Raw genomic sequence first — 19,927 nt, 5'->3', positions numbered from 1 at the left:
CCAATATTTATTCATAAACATGTTTGCTGCCTTTAGCAGTTAAACTCAGGAATCATTCAAATTCTTTATTGAACATAACGTTATCAACAAAAGCAAACAAAGACAAACAACAAACTGTTTTGTTTTTTTTGCACAAAAGATATGTTGTAGTGGGATATCTAGGCCTATCCTGACATATAGATAATTTGATTCTGAGTTTGTTTAAATATTCCAACAACAATTCCTATTCCGTAGCTTTTTAGGGACTATGTCCCTACAAGCCACTAGTTTACATTAAAATACGCAATAAGTATGACTCCGTTTTTTCTGTATGCATATAATTAATTCATGGTAATGTAAAAGTATGCGCAACGAATTTTTCACCTCACTATGATGTTTTTTGATGTTTTACATACGTTTAGCTGGTTTATATTGGTGGCTGAAAGTTACGTTTTGATGGCAATGCCAGCTGTCATCGTCATATGGGGACCGAGCAGGGGTTTACATCCCTAGGGCCGCAAAATCACTTGTTCGCCTATTTACTTAAAACATTAATGTATATTAAATGCACAAGCTGTATCCATGGCATTGCAATAGACTTGTTTTTTGTCACAGCTGCCTAGACAACTATTTATTGTTATTTTTGATTTTGCTGATTCCTCAAAATATTTCACATAAATAAGAGGGACGTTATATTGCAAAACATACTTGGGTAAAAAAAACCGCTCGTACCACGAGCCAAAATGGGTTTGCAGCTCTCGATCGTTTCACGTTCTCGACTTCGTCCCGAACTTAAAACCCGATATCGAGTCAGCAAAACCTCACTTTAGGCCCTAGGTACGAAATATACTATTTTTTTACAGTGGAATTACAGACCCAAAGATTCTCACCCCGTTGCGAAGCATGGGCAGATAGTTAGTTGTAAGATTATAAAGTCTTTACTGTTTTGTCTGTACATTGCGTAGACTCATGAAGTGTTTGGTTATTTCTACGTTGTATATAATAAGATAGCCGAAACGAGTCTTGTGTATATATCTGTACGTTTGTTTGATTCTTACTGTCATTGTGCCTGTAACGCAAAAATTCCAATTCACGTGTCCTACCTTGGGATAACTAGAGTACCGTTCATGATCCAAATAGTTTTGTAATTGTTTGAATAAATTTGCCAAGTTTGATCAAAATATATCCATAAACAAGCAAACTACAACATTTTACAATATTCTTTATATGAATAACAAGGGAATTTTAAATTTACAATTTTTGAATTTGTCCTGTTACCAATAACCGTACAAAAACACTTTGATATACTAAATTATTTGTTTTCTAAGCTATTTAAAAAGGTCTGGATATAAATTGGGAAATTTTGTATTTTTAAGGTAACGTTTTTCTCCATTTCATATATTAGTAACAATATGTATAGTATCAAATTCAGTAATAACATTGACTACTGTATTTAAACCTTAACACAAGTGTTTATATATTCATTGAGGCTACTGGTGCTACCGCTGATGGCTTATGCATGTGTACGTTAGTAGCTAGCAGACAATTTGCCAACTAGGAACATGAAATCAGCTGTTCCCCGTCCTCACTGTCGCGGTTGCTCGCCTAGCATGTCAACAGCTGACTGCTGTAAAAATTGGATGAGGCGACAGTAACTTTTTCTAGTACGCTTCTTTACCATGGCATTTGCTAATTCAATTTTGTCCTAAAAAATGTATACACATCTCTAAGATTTGTTGCCAACTAACAAGCAATTTAAATTTAAAAAAAAAAAATATTGTTAATCATCCTGCAAAACTGCTAATAATTCATGATCAAATTTTCATCAGAATTCCGTTAGTTTAAATCAACGATCACATAAGACCAATAGATGGAGCACATCTATATAACTAACATACAAGCAGTTGAAGCCAGGTCCGCCATCTTAGTGCAGGTTAGAAGTGGTAGATGCCAATGAAAACGGCACCAAAACTCAATGTCCAGCTTCAAAATAACTTGACATTTAGACTAAAGGTAAATCGTTGACACTTCGTGTGAAAGATGTCAATTAGTCTAGGACACTATTGGTTCTAATTAAAAGCTCAAAAGTTTATATTTTCTATTTTAAATCTTGAAATAAAGTCGGTACTCTTAAATGAGTTTTTAAATATGACATAACAAAGTTCGTCGGCTGCTACTGTTTTTATTTCTTCGTCAGGTAAGTAAAAAAACGGTGGATTTTGTGGCTAAAGAGCTCAATTTCTTGGATAATATTTTTTTTTTAATTTTTATAAAGGAGAGTTGTATAAAGAGTTTCAGAAACCATCTTGTGACTTTGAAAATTTTTACATTGTAAACCAAATGCTAAACCTTTAACACACTTTAATACGATATAGATACATATATTATAAATTAATTTGTAGCTTTTTAGAATTTTTCTTTCGCCCAACAACTTTTTGTAATTATTGTTAACTAACTTTTTCTAAGATACGGTAAACGCTAGGAAACAAATTAAAAGCGTATTTTAAAGGCCATTGTTCAACCGTCATGAATTGTTACATACCAACCTTTAGGGCCCATTGGTGACATTGGGGGGTGGAAGTCTAAATTTAGTTCATTACAATTACGTCAATGACCTTGAGCTCTGCTAGTAAGATGCTGTGGTATGGTAGCGTGTCGGGGAGAAGGGTTATTGTTCATGCTTACTCATTCGCTCTTACCCACAAACAAATTTATTTCAAGCCTAAAATGAAGAATGTAGATCCAACTTCTATATTCGTTTGGAAAACGTCAGTAAGAGGCAAGTCTAGACTGTTCCTATGTCTGCGCGGTCCATCACTAGTTACTTTCTTTACTTATTTTTTTTTTGAAAGCCTATGTGTCGATTATGTATCTTGAGCAATGTAAAATCAAGATGACGTTGTTCAAACTAAGATATAAGTTTGGACTTCCTTGTGTGACCAAAATGGTCGCCTACAGAGCAACAGAAGAATCTACAACTTCTTATAAAATCAGTTTTACTGACATTTGCAGACAGTTTTATATAATTGTTTTAAGGAAACCCAAAATATATTGGCAATCATAAGTTAATATGATTTGAACTTTTTGCCTTATACAAATGAAATACCATGTGCATATTGGTCCTCTGGTCCTGTTAATACAATTTTTTGAAGGGTTTCTTTTATAATTTAAAACTATATCATTGCACAAGCATTTTCAAGGACTCTGCAGTTGTGCGTACTCTTGCAACTACTAATTCAAGAATCAGTTTGATGACCGATTAAAAATAATGTGTTTATACGTTATAAAGATTCAACTGTTAAATATCATAGTTTTTGAGGGTGGGACTGGAAATTTAGACTATATTAAAGATTTGCATTCATAGTAGAACATTATATACTTTAAGTAAACCAACAGAAAAAGATTGTTGAAATTTTCAAGTTCATTTTAGAACAAACTGTTTGCTCCGCCTCCCAGTTAACTGAGAATTTCAAGAAGTAGAAACATATTAAATAAATAATAAGTGAAGTTAAATATATCCCACAGTGATTTTAAAAAAACATTACACAAACTTCACGGATGCCAATATACTTCTAACAACCTTACTAGGAATTTCCTAAAACTGATATTGTACGTTGAAATAGGTTTATCTATCTATCTATTCTATTCTATATTCTATTCTATCTATCTATACTATTATAAAAAAGAGGTGGTTGCTGTATGTGTGTATGTGTGTATGGGAAAAGTAAACTCGAAAAATACTGGTCGGATTGGGCTGAAATTTGGCATGATGATAGCTCACATTCCCGATTAACATATAGGCATATTCTTATTTCAAAAATCCTTTCGGGCTCCGCCCCAGTGGCTCTGGAGTTTCCCATGTTAACCTTATGAGAAATGGAATTATTGAATCTTAACAGCTGTTTCAATTAAACAAGTTGGTTCTGTTCTATGATGTTCAATAGCATTAAAGTTACAAGGATTACCAACAGGGTGCAGCACTATTATTTCTTTTACATTTATGACAACAGCTAATTTGCAACCAAAAGGTGAGTGAGCGTAGCGAACCAACTTCAACCTGGAGGCGAGTTAGCGTAGCGAACGAGCTAACCTGAAGGCAAGTGAGCGCAGCGAACGAGCTCCAACCTAAAGGTGAGTGAGCGCAGCGAACGAGCTGCAACCTAAAGGTGAGTGAGCGTAGCGAACGAGCTCCAACCTAAAGGTGAGTGAGCGTAGCGAACAAACTTCAACCAGGACGTGATTGAGCCATGCGAACGAGATAATCTTGAAAATTAAGAAGTTAAACGGGGCAAAGCCCGCGGGTTACAGCTAGTACTATTATAAAGAAGAGGGGGTGTCTGTGTGTGTGTTTGTATGAGCTAATCTCAAAAAATACTGATCCGACTATGCTCAAACTGCACACAAATGAAGCTACAGCTCCTAGGATACATATAGAACTATTACCGCTTCGATATTCACCTAGGGCTTTGCCCCGTGGGCTTTCAAAAATCTGAGATGAGAGATTTAAAAGTAAATATTGATTGATGGTATCCATGGTAACAAAGAACAAACCTAGTAAGTTTAAAAATGTAAACAAGCAGAACTAACTGTCAAATTGATTTCGATTTCTCAATTCAACACAGCTGGTTCAAACCTTATTAAATACTGCACGAATATTAGAACAGAGAGGGTAAGGATTATAAATTTAAAATAATGATGTCACTAGCCTGAATTTATTTAACATTACCTAAAGGAGCTGTCAAACCATATGTTAATGTAATTTCATTATTATAGGATTGTTTCAGTTACAGTACTTCATTTGTTTATGATCTAACTATACTGAGTCTGTTATAATATTTGTGAAATGTTGTAATATTATTTATTTATTTTTATAATAATTCATTTTAAAATAAATCATTCAATGGATAAAGGAAATAATCAACATTCTATATTTCCCTATCAACCTAGGCCCTTATCCTGAGTTATGGGGTATATTCTTTTGATTTATTTGTTTGTAAACAGTAATATAATCCCCCTGCCCCAGCAAACCTATAGACTGAGCCAATTCCCGTTTGCCTGATTATAATTTCACTAAAATATGTTAGAAAATTGCCCTATTAACATGGTTGGAACTATTGTGATAGGTTTTCGTTTACATTGCATACCATTAAACACATTCTTTTATTATAGGTATATGTGTGCCACACTATAGGATACCGTATAAATTAAAAGACCATATTTTCTTAGACCGTTTCCTCTCCCATCACTGCAATGATCATGTTCTACTTATATGCCAACCCCGTACGAAGGTCGGGTATTCTACTAGTTATTAATAAAGTTGAGAATACTAAAGGTTCTACAAAACAAAACATTTAATAATGAAAATACATTTGTATGAAAGTAACAGATAGATTGACAAAATTGTAAAACGATCGTATAATATCTAACAATATCAAATTATTTACAGTATCACGGTTACAACTTTTAAACTACTTTTGTTATGACTCAATGTTAACCTCTTTAGGACCTTTCATTTTATGCTTTTGTTAGTGGGGACTGGTTAAAACACCACAGTAGGTTTTACAAATATGATTGTGAGATGATATTATAATCTGAACTAGATTATGCGTGTTGATAATAATATGCATTTTAATTTAAGTACTTTAATTGATTCGGTTATATGTTTACCTCATATAACATTTGAACATGGATTGAAACATTAGATGTCTTTGGAATACTCTGAGAGTGAGAAGCAAAACATAACTTTCAGCAATGATGCATCGAAATCTACCTTTACTGACTGATTCAGAAATGTAATTGCAAAATATTTTGTCAACATGACTAAAATGTAAAAAAAAAATAGATGTATCAGCACGAAATAGTTTGTAAGATAAAAAAAACAGTCTAGGACAACTTATATAGCGTTCTAACCTCAAACATTGTTATCGTTTCAGTGTACAAATTCAATTGATACAAAATAACTACGTTACCAATTTATGTTTGTAAACAAAAATCAATTTTTTAATGGTTGCGTAATAGCTATTTACATTACAAGTGTAGTAAGAGCGTTTTTACTTCACGCAGGTGAATGTTGTGCAACGAGCGGAAGCGAGTTGCATAATTCACCTAAGTGATGTAAACAGCACGCTCTTGCGTAACGTGTAACGTACAAGATTTTACCTGACCCGACAATAAACATGGGTTTACGTACAATATTTTTCATTATCCATTTCACTCATCTTCTATCAGTAACGTTCTTTTACTAACAAAAGCTAGGTTAGGTAGGAAAATACTTTAAAGCATAATACAGTAATAACATTCAAGCGCACAGCTGATTTCTAGCGTTGAACATCGTTGGCTCCATAGAGTTATATTTTTTAAGTTAAGCACTCAATGTTATTTAAATGGGTTTCTTTACATCACCGAGTGAGTTTTTGATACTTTACATCACTCGAGAAGTAAGGAAGTTGTATACATCACGCTTGGGATAGGGAAGTTTAACATGTCGGGTTAGGTAAATCAATTTAAATTATTATTTACTACACAAATTATTTGTAATGTAAAACATTGTTCACCACTCGGAGCAAAAGTATATTATTTATGGTACTTAAATTGTTTTATAGTACGTGGCAGTATAGTATTATTAGTTTATTAGTTGCTTGTTGCACTGTTCTACACACTGCTCAAGCTCTACAGCTCATTAAGAGGCATCCTGTCCACACACTGTTGATATATACTGAATTGTGGCATGGTGCCACTATTTCGAGTGTGGCTGGCGCGAGAATTGGCAACGTAGCATTAGGAAAGTTATAGTTCCGGCGGACGGCGCGGGGCGCGCTAGCTACCTGTGTGGTTTCGTGTTCCACAATTCGGTGTGTACCTGCGCTACTTAAACTCACATCAACGAGTTCAAAAATACTCAATTGTGGCATGTGATGTTTAAACGACGTAATAATGCTGGAAAACCTCAAAAATGATCGAATTAGCTGTGGCACCCTGAAAAAGGTGCCACAATTTTTGAAGGTGCCACAGTACGGCCGTGTGCCTGTGAAGGATGCCACTATTCGGTGAATACAAACACACACACACACACACACACACACACACACACACACACACACACACACACAGACATCACTTCGAAAACCACTTTTTTGGGTCCAGGGGGTCCCAAAACGAATATATCCACTCAAAACTCAAACTCAAAAATTTTGACGAAAACAATACTTTCTCCATATACTATGGTATAGGGGGAGAAAGTAAATAAACGGTATCAGCATTCTGACACATACTTTCTCCCATAAGTTTGTCAACAACCTTTATCATGTGTCAGTAGTGAGAGTAAATATACGCAAATGGAATTTGTACAATTTTGTTCAGAATTTAAAGGACTATAACATGCTAAATTTTATCAAAATCGTTCGGGCCATTTTTGGGAAATCCGATTGTTCTGTTATTTTATGGGGGTTTTATGGGAAAATGACATAATTTACAATAACTTTTGAACCATAATTTTTACAGAAATGGGATTTGTACCATTTTGTTCAGAATATAAAGGACTATAACATACTAAATTTTTATCAAAATCGTTCGGGCCATTTTTGGGAAAATCATATTTTTCCGTTATTTTATGGGGTTTTATGGGAAAATCCCCATTAAAAATAAAAATTTCTAAAAAATTTAAAAAGACTATCAAAACTGTAAGGACTATAACATACGATGTTAAATCAAAGCTGGATTTTTTTCTGTAATCCTATTTTTCATTTTTTATGGGGTTTTTATGGGAAAATAGCATATTTGACCATAACTTTTGAACCATAATTTTTACAGATATGGGATTTGTACCATTTTGTTCAGAATTGAAAGGGCTACAACATACTAATTTTTTATCAAAATCGTTCGGGCCGTTTTTGAGAAAATTCGATTTTTCCAGTTTTTTATGGGTTTTTATGGGAAAATCCCCATTAAAAATAAAAATTTCAAAAAAATGAAAAAAACGCCTGGAGATACCATAGATTAGAACCTACATACCAAATTTCATCAAAATCGGACCACAGGTGTGGTCTCTAGCTCTGTACACATCCAGACACACAGACACACACACACACACACACACACACACACACACACACAGACATCACTTCGAAAACCACTTTTTTGGGTCCAGGGGGACCCAAAACGAATATATCCACTCAAAACTCAAACTCGAAAATTTTGACGAAAACAATACTTTCTCCATATACTATGGTATAGGGGAGAAAGTAAAAGGAAAGATATTAAAACATTAACACTTCAAACTGTGAACATATTAGGACAACATAATAATATAATCAAGCAGCTGATATTAAAAGACACATTAAAAAGATATTTGATTATATAGCATTAAGCAAAGCAATACTGTATAAAATCCTCAACATTCCCCCTTAATCAAACATCTTTTTTTTATTTAATCTGAGTCTTTAAGTACCATGTCCGTCACAAAGTTATTAAATTTTTCACGTGACAATGATTTGGTTAAAATATCAGCCGTCATACTTTCAGTTCACATATACTTGATTTCAATGAACTTCTTAACCATATTCTTGACCTTTAGCAACAAGACGTGCTTTGAATTTCTCACGATCACCATCCACATTTTTCTTAGTTTTATAAACCCACTTGCGTTTAACCATATTTTCATTCTTCGGACGATCAACCAACTCCCAAACATTGTTCTTAATCAGAGAATTATACTCTTCATCCATGGCATTCATCCATTTTTCTTTGAAATTACTTTTAATTGCCTCATTAAAATTTTGCGGTTCATCAAAAACATCGACAGCTTGATATGAAACGAAGTCGTTCATCCATAATGGTTTTCTGCGATCACGTTCAGGTCTTTTATTATCAATCAAAGAATTCCCTTCTTCCAAAACTAGCAGTTCATTTTCATAATGTGAATTGTCTAGATAAGAATTTTCATTTTCTGAAACTTCCTGTTCACTTTCACTGTTAGAATGAACAAGATTTTCTTCGTTGTCAACAGATGTTATATCATTGTTTGGTTCTTCCACAAGTTCAGTTGAACTACTGTTATTTTCATTTTTCAGGCCATCTTTCACATCAGAGGTATGACATTGGTCTTCTACAAAAACAACATCACGTGCTTTTATAATAGAATAAGGTTTCTTAGGATCAATTAGTCTGTAGCCTTTGGAATGTTCACAATATCCAACCATAATACAAGGCTTTGCTTTTGTGTCAAGTTTCTTTCTGTAACATTTGGGAATATGAACATAAGCTTTACAGCCAAAAACCCGTAAGTGACTTAGATCAACCTTTGAACCAGTCCAAACTTCCTCTGGTGTTGCTTTCTTTAAAGCTGCTGTAGGACTACGATTTTTCAAATAGATCGCTGTGTTTATAGCTTCTCCCCAATATCGTTTTCCTAAACCTGAATCTTGAAGTAAACATCTTGTCTTTTCAACTAGTGTTCGGTTAACACGTTCACTTACACCATTTTGCTCTGGCGTGTGGGGTATAGTGGTCTCATGAATAATGCCATTTAAACGTAGAAAATCTGCAAGTTGTTTGTTAACATACTCACCCTTGCCATTATCAGTTCTCAAGCGCTTAATTTTTAAGCCAGTTTGATTTTCAACTTCCATTTTGAAGTCTTTGAACTTACTTAAAACTTCATTTTTGTGTTTAAGTAAATAGCCAAAAGTTTTTCTCGAGAGATCATCGGTGAATGTTAAAAGATAAAGAGATCCACCCCAACTTTTAACTGACATAGGTCCACATAAGTCTGAATGAATTAGCTCAAGTAATGAAGTAGCTCTAAAACTTTGACCTTTAGGAAAAGATTTTCTTGTTATTTTACCTTCAATACATGCGGTACAAGTATTCTCCTTTTCTGATTTTGAATAATTTACTCCATTAACTAAACCATTTCTTAGTAAATCCATTCCTTTATGACTTAGATGGCCTAATCTATGGTGCTACATACCTTTGGTTGCAACTGTAAGAGCAGCTGGTGAATTATCTTCTTTGAATTCAGAGTGACCATTCAACTCTGTTGGCTCAATTAAGTTTAGTTTATATACACCACCGTCATTCACAGCAGAAATGTCACTATGTCCCTCTATTCGGCAGTCATTTTCTGAATAAATTCTGCACAAATCTTTGTCAAAAACTACTATTTTACCTTTTTCTGTAATTTTATTTACAGACAACAAATTAGTAGTAAGTTCTGGTATGTATAAAACATCCTTAACAGTATGTTAAGTGTAATTTAGCATAATTTTAGCATTATGCTAAAATCTTCCAATTTAGTTCTAAGTAAACGTCTTAAAATACTAAGTCTTCTAACCAAACTTTTGTTTTCAAAAGCATTCTGGAGATTATCCCAAGCTTCTTTAGCAGTGTCAGCATTCCTAACATAAGGATAACAAGTAGGCAAAACATTTAAACAAATTTTTGCAAGAGCCTTTTGATCTCTGTTTTTATCTTTGATTTCAGTATCATTAGATACACAATCCCAAAGTCCATCAATTATTAAGGCCATTTTCATAGAAAACTTCCAATTGTTATAATTTAAAACACCCTCTAGACGTTCAACATTACTATTTCCTCCCATTATAATATTTGTCATACTAGACAATTTTGTATTACTTGAGGTAGGTGTAATAGTAGGAGTTGTATTAGTGTTTTCTTGTGTAGTTTCCATTTTAGGTCAAACAACTTAAAAATTTCAGTTCAAGAAATTGGGTAACAAAATATTGTTCATAAGCCTAGAAATCTTACCAAACACAATCAGTCCAGAATTCTTCATTTTAATGTAGTTTTATACACTTTACAAAAAATCTCACAAAATTTTTTATTTACAAAGTGGTGATGCCATATTTTAATGGTTAAAGACAATCTCGCCAATCCAGTAAATACATTAAAATGATTTGGAACTTGATAGGTATTCTCGTTTTTCAGGAGTAGGCCGCGTAAAATGGCTCTTGGGTCGTGACAGACAGAAATTTAGATGAGACTTGTTTCGGTTTCTCTAATGTATAAAACGTAAAAATAACCTAAAAGTTTATGATTCTGAGCAATGTACAGACAAAACTCTAATTTTATTCATATAGATTTACAGCTTGTGAATTGCCTCAACTGCAAGAAAGAAGAAAATACAATTGTTTTTTTATCAAGACATTCTTTCCCATTTTTATAACTATTGAAATAACTAAAAAAAAAAGCTAAATTACAACAAGTTTTGAATGGAACTTAATATAAAAAGATTATAAACAAATCAATTAACATACATATCACAATTTAGGGCCTGTTGACTGGCTTAAAAACTGCAAGAAAGAAGAAGATAAAAATTCTATGTTTCCACAATGCAATATGTATCATTCATTCCCTCCCTCCTAACCTCCTAAGTACAAAACCTGACACTTGCAATAGGATCATTACTTACAGCATCATAAATACATAAATCTATTATTGGCATTAGTAGGCCTACAGATTTACATATGAATTATTTTTATAGGGCCTAGAATAGTAATAGGCTAAGCAACATGACAAGTCAAGAACTCATTGAAGAAAAGATTGTGATGATGTGGAGTAGTATGAGTGTGTAAATGAAGATACCTGGGCCCTATATACCTTCCTTGCTGACCACTACCAAATCACGCACATTTCCTGTCGTTGCTCAACTCTATTGCATGGAAACTATCTCGTCAAAGTGCACAATATTACCTTAGCTGCCTATCACAGCCAGCTTTTATGTTATTTAATATATCTAATTATAATATAGTGAACAGAGAAATAAATATATATATATGGCATATATATATATTTATTTTCTGTTCACTATAAACACAACCAATATGGCCTTTATAAAAGTGTTTTTGTACGGTTATTGGTAACGGTGAAAATTTTTAAAACTGTAAATTTAAATTTCCCATGTTATTCTTATAGAAATTATTGTAAAATGTTGTAGTTTGCTTGTTTATGGATTACTGTATTGTATTTTGTGACTAATTTATGCTTATTTATAAATACAATAGATACAGTGAATTTATGTTGATGAATGTTGATGAATATAAGTGCATGGAGTTTAAAAATAATAAGTTTTTGATAAAACCTCACAAATATAGTTTTTTATTTAGTAATGATTGATTACACATTGATTCACTGTGACCCATCTGAGCATTTACTTAAGTAATAAAATAATAATTTTATTGTAATTATTTTTGTAAGATGAACTAAATCTTGTAATGAAAAACATGATTCACGTGAAAAACAATGAAATCTGTAATGAAGGTAAGATGTATTGAATTGTTCTTTAACCTTTACAGTCTGAGAAACCCAGAAAACCCCGAAAAAATAAAAAAGAGAAGGATGCTAATGCACCAAAACGTCCCCCGACTGCTTTCATGTGTTTTCTGAATGAAAACCGAGAGAAGATAAAGAGAGACAACCCCGGTATTGCCTTCCTGGACATTAGTAAAAAAGCTGGAGAAATGTGGAAGACTTTGGAGAACAAAAAAGTATGTTTGTTATTTAGTTGAGCAAGTTTTAAAGAAGGTATGTTACTATGGCAATGTTTAGTGTTGTGAAAAAAACTCAAGTTATGAAATTGAAGTTGCTATAGTGTGGAAAAGTTGCAATTGGTACATACAAATAAAACAAAACAAAAAAATTTGTAATCGGAGTTCATCTTCCAATTACTCAATCGGCCGAAACTTTTCAAAAAATAGTAAATAACAAAAAACTTTGAAAATAAAATAAAAATATTTTTTGTTCTTTACTAATTCCTATAGCAATTTAATTTAATTTTAAGCTGTAAAAACTGTAATATAAATTATTCATCTTGGAGTATTTTTTCTAATTAAAATTAAGGAATAATTGTGATTTTTGGGCACTTTTGATTTGTTTTGAAAAATCATGTGCGGCTGAACATTTGTTTATTTTGAGTTGCGAGCCAATTGTGCAGCTACTCGATTGATTAGATATTAATAATATAAAAACAACCCATGACTCACCACGGAGGAAGCTGCACTTGCGAGTTCCACCCACACCCTTCCCATCCATCCATACAATAAGAGCACGTTTGATACGTACATTATTTTGTTGCATTTTTTTACATGTGGCATGTTTAAAACTTTCTTTGGTTTAGTTTATTTCTGAATATTGTGTTGTACCTGTATACTCTGTATTTGTACTTAGATTAGGAGCTACAGTGTATTTGTACTTTGATTTGCTTTCAAAATTGGACATGATTGATCTAGATTCTATTGTGGCTCTGATAAAACCGTCTCTTGATTGGGACCCACCTTTTGATATCTTATGACAGGGACATTTTTTATATCCCAATCTGGAATTTATCTACTCTGAATCAACAATGAAATTCCATTATCAGGTCATTCCGAAGAAGAGGGGGAAAACACTGTTGTATTACTCTAATCGATGAATTAATTCTGAGTCTGTTATGTACTTACTGCACTTAAGCTTAAACCAAACTGACATGTATGATCTTAAAATATTTCACTAACTCTCTTAGAGCAACAGATGGATTTTCTACTTCCACAAACAGTACCTTTGGGACATAAGTAAAGCAATAAATAAATAGTGGAGATTTTCTAAAGATATCAAAATGAAATTCGGGTCCGTCCGATTTCCCGAAGCATTGCTTATTAACGTGTGGGTCCCAATCAAGAGACCGTTACATCCTAGCCACACTAGAATCTAGATCACTCATGCCCAATTTTGAAAGCAAATCAAAATACACAGTAGCTCCTAACCCAAGTACAAGTACAAAGTAAACAGGTACAAAAAAGACTAAACCAAAGAAAGTATCAAGCAACATGTAAATATCAAACGTGCTCTTATTGGTTGGATGGATGGAAAGGGTGTGGGTGGAACTCGCAAGTGCAGCTTCCTCCGTGGTGAGTTATGTGTTTTTTGGTTTTTTTTATATTATTAATATCTAATCAATCGAGTAGCTGCACAATTGGCTCTCAACTCAAAAATAAAAATATTTTGCAACACATGATTTTTCCAAACATAAACTGTGTCCAAAAATCACAATTTTTGCTTAATTTTCATGGAATTGTGCAATTGGAAAAAATACTCCAAAAAGATAATTTGTATTACAGTTTTTCACAGCTTAGAATAAAATGAAATTGCTGTAGGAATTAAAAGAACAAACAAATGTATTTTTAATTTTTGTTTTCTCCTATTTCTTTAAAATTTTTGGCCCATTGCGCAATTGGAAGATGAACTCCGATTTAAAAATTGTTTCTTTAGTTTTTCTTGTATGTACCAATCTCAACTTTTCCGTACTATATCAATTTCACGTGAGTTTTTTTGCACCACCCTAATGTTTAGTCTAGATTATGGATGACAGTAGTTTAATTTGATTGAATTTTGATAATTAAATTTAATTTGGTTATTACAAAAATTGTATTGCCTCCAAAATCATATGAATTTTGCACGTCTTTTTAGAACAACCATGATTAATAAAAGATATGAGGTTAGGTTTGATTGGAAAGGGCTTATTGCCCGAGAATTAAGGAGACAAAAGACAGGATAAGCATGCTTACCTTAAGAATTGTAGGCATCCCACTTCTTTTTCAGCCTTTGTCTCTTTAATACTAATAAATTTGATGATGAGTTAGCCTCTGGATAAAAAATTTTATAATTGCAAATTTTATAATAAATTTGGTTTATATGTTTGATGTTTGAGGTTAAAGGATGGTTATCTAGGTTCCATCATCATGCTATGTTTATCAATTATCAATTTATTGAGGTGGGGACGCCACTTAGATGCATGTTTTAGCCCAAATATGAGTGAAGGATGAGTGTAGAATGTTGGGAGATGATCTGTGTAGCTTTGATACTGACTAGGATCAGCTGGTTCATCAGTCAGGATCATTTATTTAAAGCCTAATGATCAGGAACAGCTAGTCCAGTTGTACATTTCAAGTTGTTGTACATTCTTTAATTGTTATCCATTGGGCTTTTAACTGTTTCCAGTTTAGATTTTTCAGATGGTGTGAATATCTGCCTAATGGCAAGCCATATAATTGATTTTTAGCAACTAGTTGGGGCAAATTGAAGCCATCTTTAGGCTGTTCATGAATGTCCTACTTTAGTCATCTTCTGCTAGAGATCGTCAATCTATATGAATGTAATTTATCAAAAGTTTTTGATCGGATTGTTTTCTAATCGTCTACCACAATCTTCTATTATTTTAATTTACTTTATAAAAGGTGATTTTTATATCTATAGCCCACCTAGCACTGAAATACTATGAGGTTTGTCCACATCCATCCATCTATCTATCTATCTATATTATTAATACGCTACATGAAACTTTGTGAACAATAAGGCGAAGGCTCTATGACTGACTGAATCGGATTGAACTGGATCGAGTTAGGTATTGTTCTTTTCGTTATATTCTAAGCTTTCTCCAGAGGTCTGTCTCAGCGCTGTGTGTTCTCCGAGCCGATCGTAATTGTAGCAGACAGCTGACGTTCGTGTTTTAGACAACTTGGTTATTTCACATCGGTGACTTGTGTGTTTTTGTACGTTTATCGTCGTTTTTAGTGGTAAAAATGGACAGTAGTGATATACGTAATGCACTAGAAGGTGATATTAGTGATGTTGAAGGACTTATTGACGATCCAGATGAAGTTGGTAGTGACATTGATGTTAATTATCCTTCAGATTCTGAACTATCTTTGCTAGACTTTTCGTCAGGGAGTGGAGAGGAGTATGTGCCCGATTTGAACGATTTAGAGACGTCAGATAATGACGAAAATCTTGAAATTGAAAATGAACAAGACACTAATGCAGGTAGGCCTAGGCTAATACCGGTACAGCAAAACATTGAACCTTGGATTAGGGTGTATCCCCCCGAACCTCCGAAAGATGTCAGACCTCAGTTTCAAGTTAGGGCTACAGGACCCAAAGATTTACCCCCAAGAAATTCTTCCCCTATCAATTATTTGAACCTATTTTTGACAGCTGCCTTTTGGAATATCATTACAAGAGAAACAAATGCCTATGCTCAAAGAACATTAGATGAAAAGAGAGATAATTTGAGTCCACAATCTAGGTTCAAAAGATGGTCCAATGTTTCCATACAGGAAATGAAAAAGTTCTTTGCTATTCTTATCAATATGGGAATGACTGTTAGGAAAAACATCAAATCATATTGGGACACTAGAAAAACAGAACATATAGCATTTTTTTCAAACACCATGGCGATAAATAGGTTTTTACTCATAAGCAGTTTCTTGCATTTGACATCGGCCCGCGCTGTTGAGAGGGGTCAGCCTGGACATGACCATTGGATGAAAGTAAGGTGGTTGTTAGATCATCTCAATTCAAGTTTCAAAAAACACTTTGTACCAAATCAGGAACTCTCCATCGACGAAAGTGTAGTAGGAACAAAGAACCGATGCATATTTATTCAATATATGCCAAATAAGAAACACAAACAATACGGCATTAAAAAATTCGAACTTTGTGATAGTGCCACCAATTATGTTATGCACATGGAACTATACAGTGGACGTGATTACCTTGCTGAAGCTAATTATGATGAATAGTTGTTTACCGAGAGGGTTGTAAAGAACTTGGTTGAAAAATCTTCATTGTTTGACAAAGGATATCATGTCTTTACCGACAATTTCTATACGAAAATTCCATTGGCTGAAAACCTTCTTGAACGACAAACATTCATCACAGGAACCATAAACAAAAAGTTAAAATTTATATCAAAAAGAATTAAAAACTATAACTTAGGAGAAAGGGAAACAGTATACTTTAGAAAGGGAAATCTGTTAATGGTTGGTTACCGTCAGAAACTGAGTAGGAAAATTGTGTATTTGATTTCTACAGCATACCATGCGGAAGATCAAATTATTACAAGTAAAAAGGGACTGAGAGGCATGAAACCGGTTTTGATACACCATTACAACCAGTTTATGGGTGGTGTGGATGTAAGCGACAAATCTGTGTACCATATGTCTTGCAACCGCACCACTTCCAAGTACTGGAAGAAGCTTTTCTTTAATTTTATTGATATTGCGCTCGTAAATGCTTACATTCTATACAAAGAGAACACTGACAAACCTGTATCAAGAAGAGATTTCCACATATCTATTGTAGAATCCCTCGTAGGTGAAGCAACCTGCGATGCCTTACCTGGACCAGTTCCTGGACCCCATGGGGATTGCGGTGACCACCGACTTGAAGAACTGCCTCGAAGAAGAGAAAGATTGTGTATCGTTTGTGGTCACACCAAAACCAGAGGCAGGTCTTCATATTGGTGCCCCGGTTGTAATGTGGGTGTTCACAAAGAATGCTTCCATAAAATGCAGCACTTTTTGAGGCATAAAAATGGCAGAAAAAGGGCCAGAGTGACCCTAGACCAAAGTAGCGGAGAGGACTCTGATTAGGCCCATGTGTTAATTCTTCTGTACATAATATTTCTTTTCATAAGTGTTTTTTTTTATTTACAAGTGTTGAAAACTATTGACAGCAACAACTTTGCAAGTTTTTTGTCTGACTTTTGTGACTTTATGTAAATATATTTTGGATAGTTTGTAATTTATCAAGTTCAGCAAACGAATTCTTCAAGTTCGGCAAAGGATTCTGGCCCCATAATCAAGGTAAAACCATGCTGTATTTTTCTCATTTACTAGTAGGCTGATTTTGTACTAACTGTAAATAAAATTTCATACAACATGAAATACTCTGGTTGGTATATGTGTTTTTATGAAAGGTGTTGAGTCATTGGGCGATTTCGGTATTTTCTTTTAAACGCGCAAAACATGTTTTTCACTCATAACTTATTTATTTTATAACTTACCTCACTATGTGATTATATATTTGTAATCCTCATTAAATTTAGAACAAAGTGGCTCTTTTCAAATATTTATAGGCCTATAATTTATACAATTTCATTGAGCGCGAACTTATTTTTTTTTTTCAATTTTTCCAAAATAATTTTTTTTTACCTAAAAAAATTTTTTTTAACAAATATTCCTTATGTTTTATGTATGGTATTGAAGCCCATGATTTTCCAAACAAAATGGTATATAGAACATTAGAATTAACATTGTTTTAAGCTTCTCAGATCCGTTTTAATAAAACCACTAACAGCATAGCAATTGTAAGCAACAGTAACACTAGTATTAAAATTTTTTCTAAAGAAGGTTTCAAGAAGCAAGGTTGAAGGTTGAAGAAGCAATTTCATCTTTAGAAAAAATTTTAATACTAGTGTTACTGTTGCTCAAATTTGAGCAATTGCAAAGTATTACAGGCGTTATTTTAAAACGAATAACAGTCATATTTTTTGATGACTTCAAAAGAGTCGGCTCAAAGATTATGGAAACACTCACGATGTACATAACAGTTCGATATAATCAACATTTCTTCTTGTAAATATCTTATCATTTTTCAAAAGCTGATCTTGTTTTGTAGTGTTTTCTACAAATGTTTCCCACTCATAGCCGCATTAGGCTGTCCATAATAACGATTGTTAATAAAAAAAAAACATTTTTCCTATTTCTCCTACTTAGTGGTGTTCTATGACTTTCCTATGTTTCCATAGTTTGCAAATTGGCTCTTTCAATGATTGCTCGAGAAATGCAGCAGTGTTAATTAAGTTTTTTTTACTATATCTAATTATCCAGGCTTTCTCGCTTTTTTCCATTGTAATATTTACGCCTACCCAAATTAAAATAGTAAATATTTCATTTCAACCAAGTCAGTAAATGTTGGAGTAAACGTTTCCTTAAATTACAACTGAAATATTAACAGCAATTAAATTATCCAGCTGATCATAATTTAAACAAATATATTCTTTATAAGGATAAAATGGGAAATTTAAAAGCCACTGGGGCAGAGGCCCAAGAGACTTTTTCAACAATGTATGGCCAGTTTGCAAATCTACACACCTAGACGAACATTTTAATATATAATATGTTGGGTTAACCCTCCAAGTGTCCATAGTTTAGGCCTTAATGTCCACCTATTTTTGGCGCATTTGCAAGGTTTTATTAAAACGGATCTGAGAAGCTTAAAACAATGTTAATTCTAATGTTCTATATACCATTTTGTTTGGAAAATCATGGGCTTCAATACCATACATAAAACATAAGGAATATTTGTTAAAAAAAATTTTTTTAGGTAAAAAAAATTATTTTGGAAAAATTGAAAAAAAAAAATAAGTTCGCGCTCAATGAAATTGTATAAATTATAGGCCTATAAATATTTGAAAAGAGCCACTTTGTTCTAAATTTAATGAGGATTACAAATATATAATCACATAGTGAGGTAAGTTATAAAATAAATAAGTTATGAGTGAAAAACATGTTTTGCGCGTTTAAAAGAAAATACCGAAATCGCCCAATGACTCAACACCTTTCATAAAAACACATATACCAACCAGAGTATTTCATGTTGTATGAAATTTTATTTACAGTTAGTACAAAATCAGCCTACTAGTAAATGAGAAAAATACAGCATGGTTTTACCTTGATTATGGGGCCAGAATCCTTTGCCGAACTTGAAGAATTCGTTTGCTGAACTTGATAAATTACAAACTATCCAAAATATATTTACATAAAGTCACAAAAGTCAGACAAAAAACTTGCAAAGTTGTTGCTGTCAATAGTTTTCAACACTTGTAAATAAAAAATAACACTTATGAAAAGAAATATTATGTACAGAAGAATTAACACATGGGCCTAATCAGAGTCCTCTCCGCTACTTTGGTCTAGGGTCACTCTGGCCCTTTTTCTGCCATTTTTATGCCTCAAAAAGTGCTGCATTTTATGGAAGCATTCTTTGTGAACACCCACATTACAACCGGGGCACCAATATGAAGACCTGCCTCTGGTTTTGGTGTGACCACAAACGATACACAATCTTTCTCTTCTTCGAGGCAGTTCTTCAAGTCGGTGGTCACCGCAATCCC

General features: G+C 33.4%; 1 protein-coding gene across 1 annotated transcript in view; it reads left to right on the top strand.

Moving 5' to 3' along the window:
• Positions 1–19,927, top strand: part of LOC128982944 (FACT complex subunit Ssrp1) — a 124,437-nt gene that overhangs the window by 94,795 nt on the left and 9,715 nt on the right. Inside the window, exon 12 of the mRNA XM_054402040.1 lies at positions 12,291–12,482. Coding sequence (XP_054258015.1) covers positions 12,291–12,482 — 192 coding nt within the window. The remainder of the gene's footprint in view (positions 1–12,290; positions 12,483–19,927) is intronic.

Source organism: Macrosteles quadrilineatus, unplaced genomic scaffold, assembly GCF_028750875.1.
Source record: "Macrosteles quadrilineatus isolate MER2022 unplaced genomic scaffold, UCM_ALF_1.0 Scaffold_1__1_contigs__length_201487025, whole genome shotgun sequence".
NCBI classification, from domain to species: Eukaryota; Metazoa; Arthropoda; class Insecta; order Hemiptera; family Cicadellidae; genus Macrosteles; species Macrosteles quadrilineatus.
The sequence above is the reverse complement of the archived record's forward strand: the minus strand, read 5'-3'. Positions and strand labels throughout refer to the sequence as shown.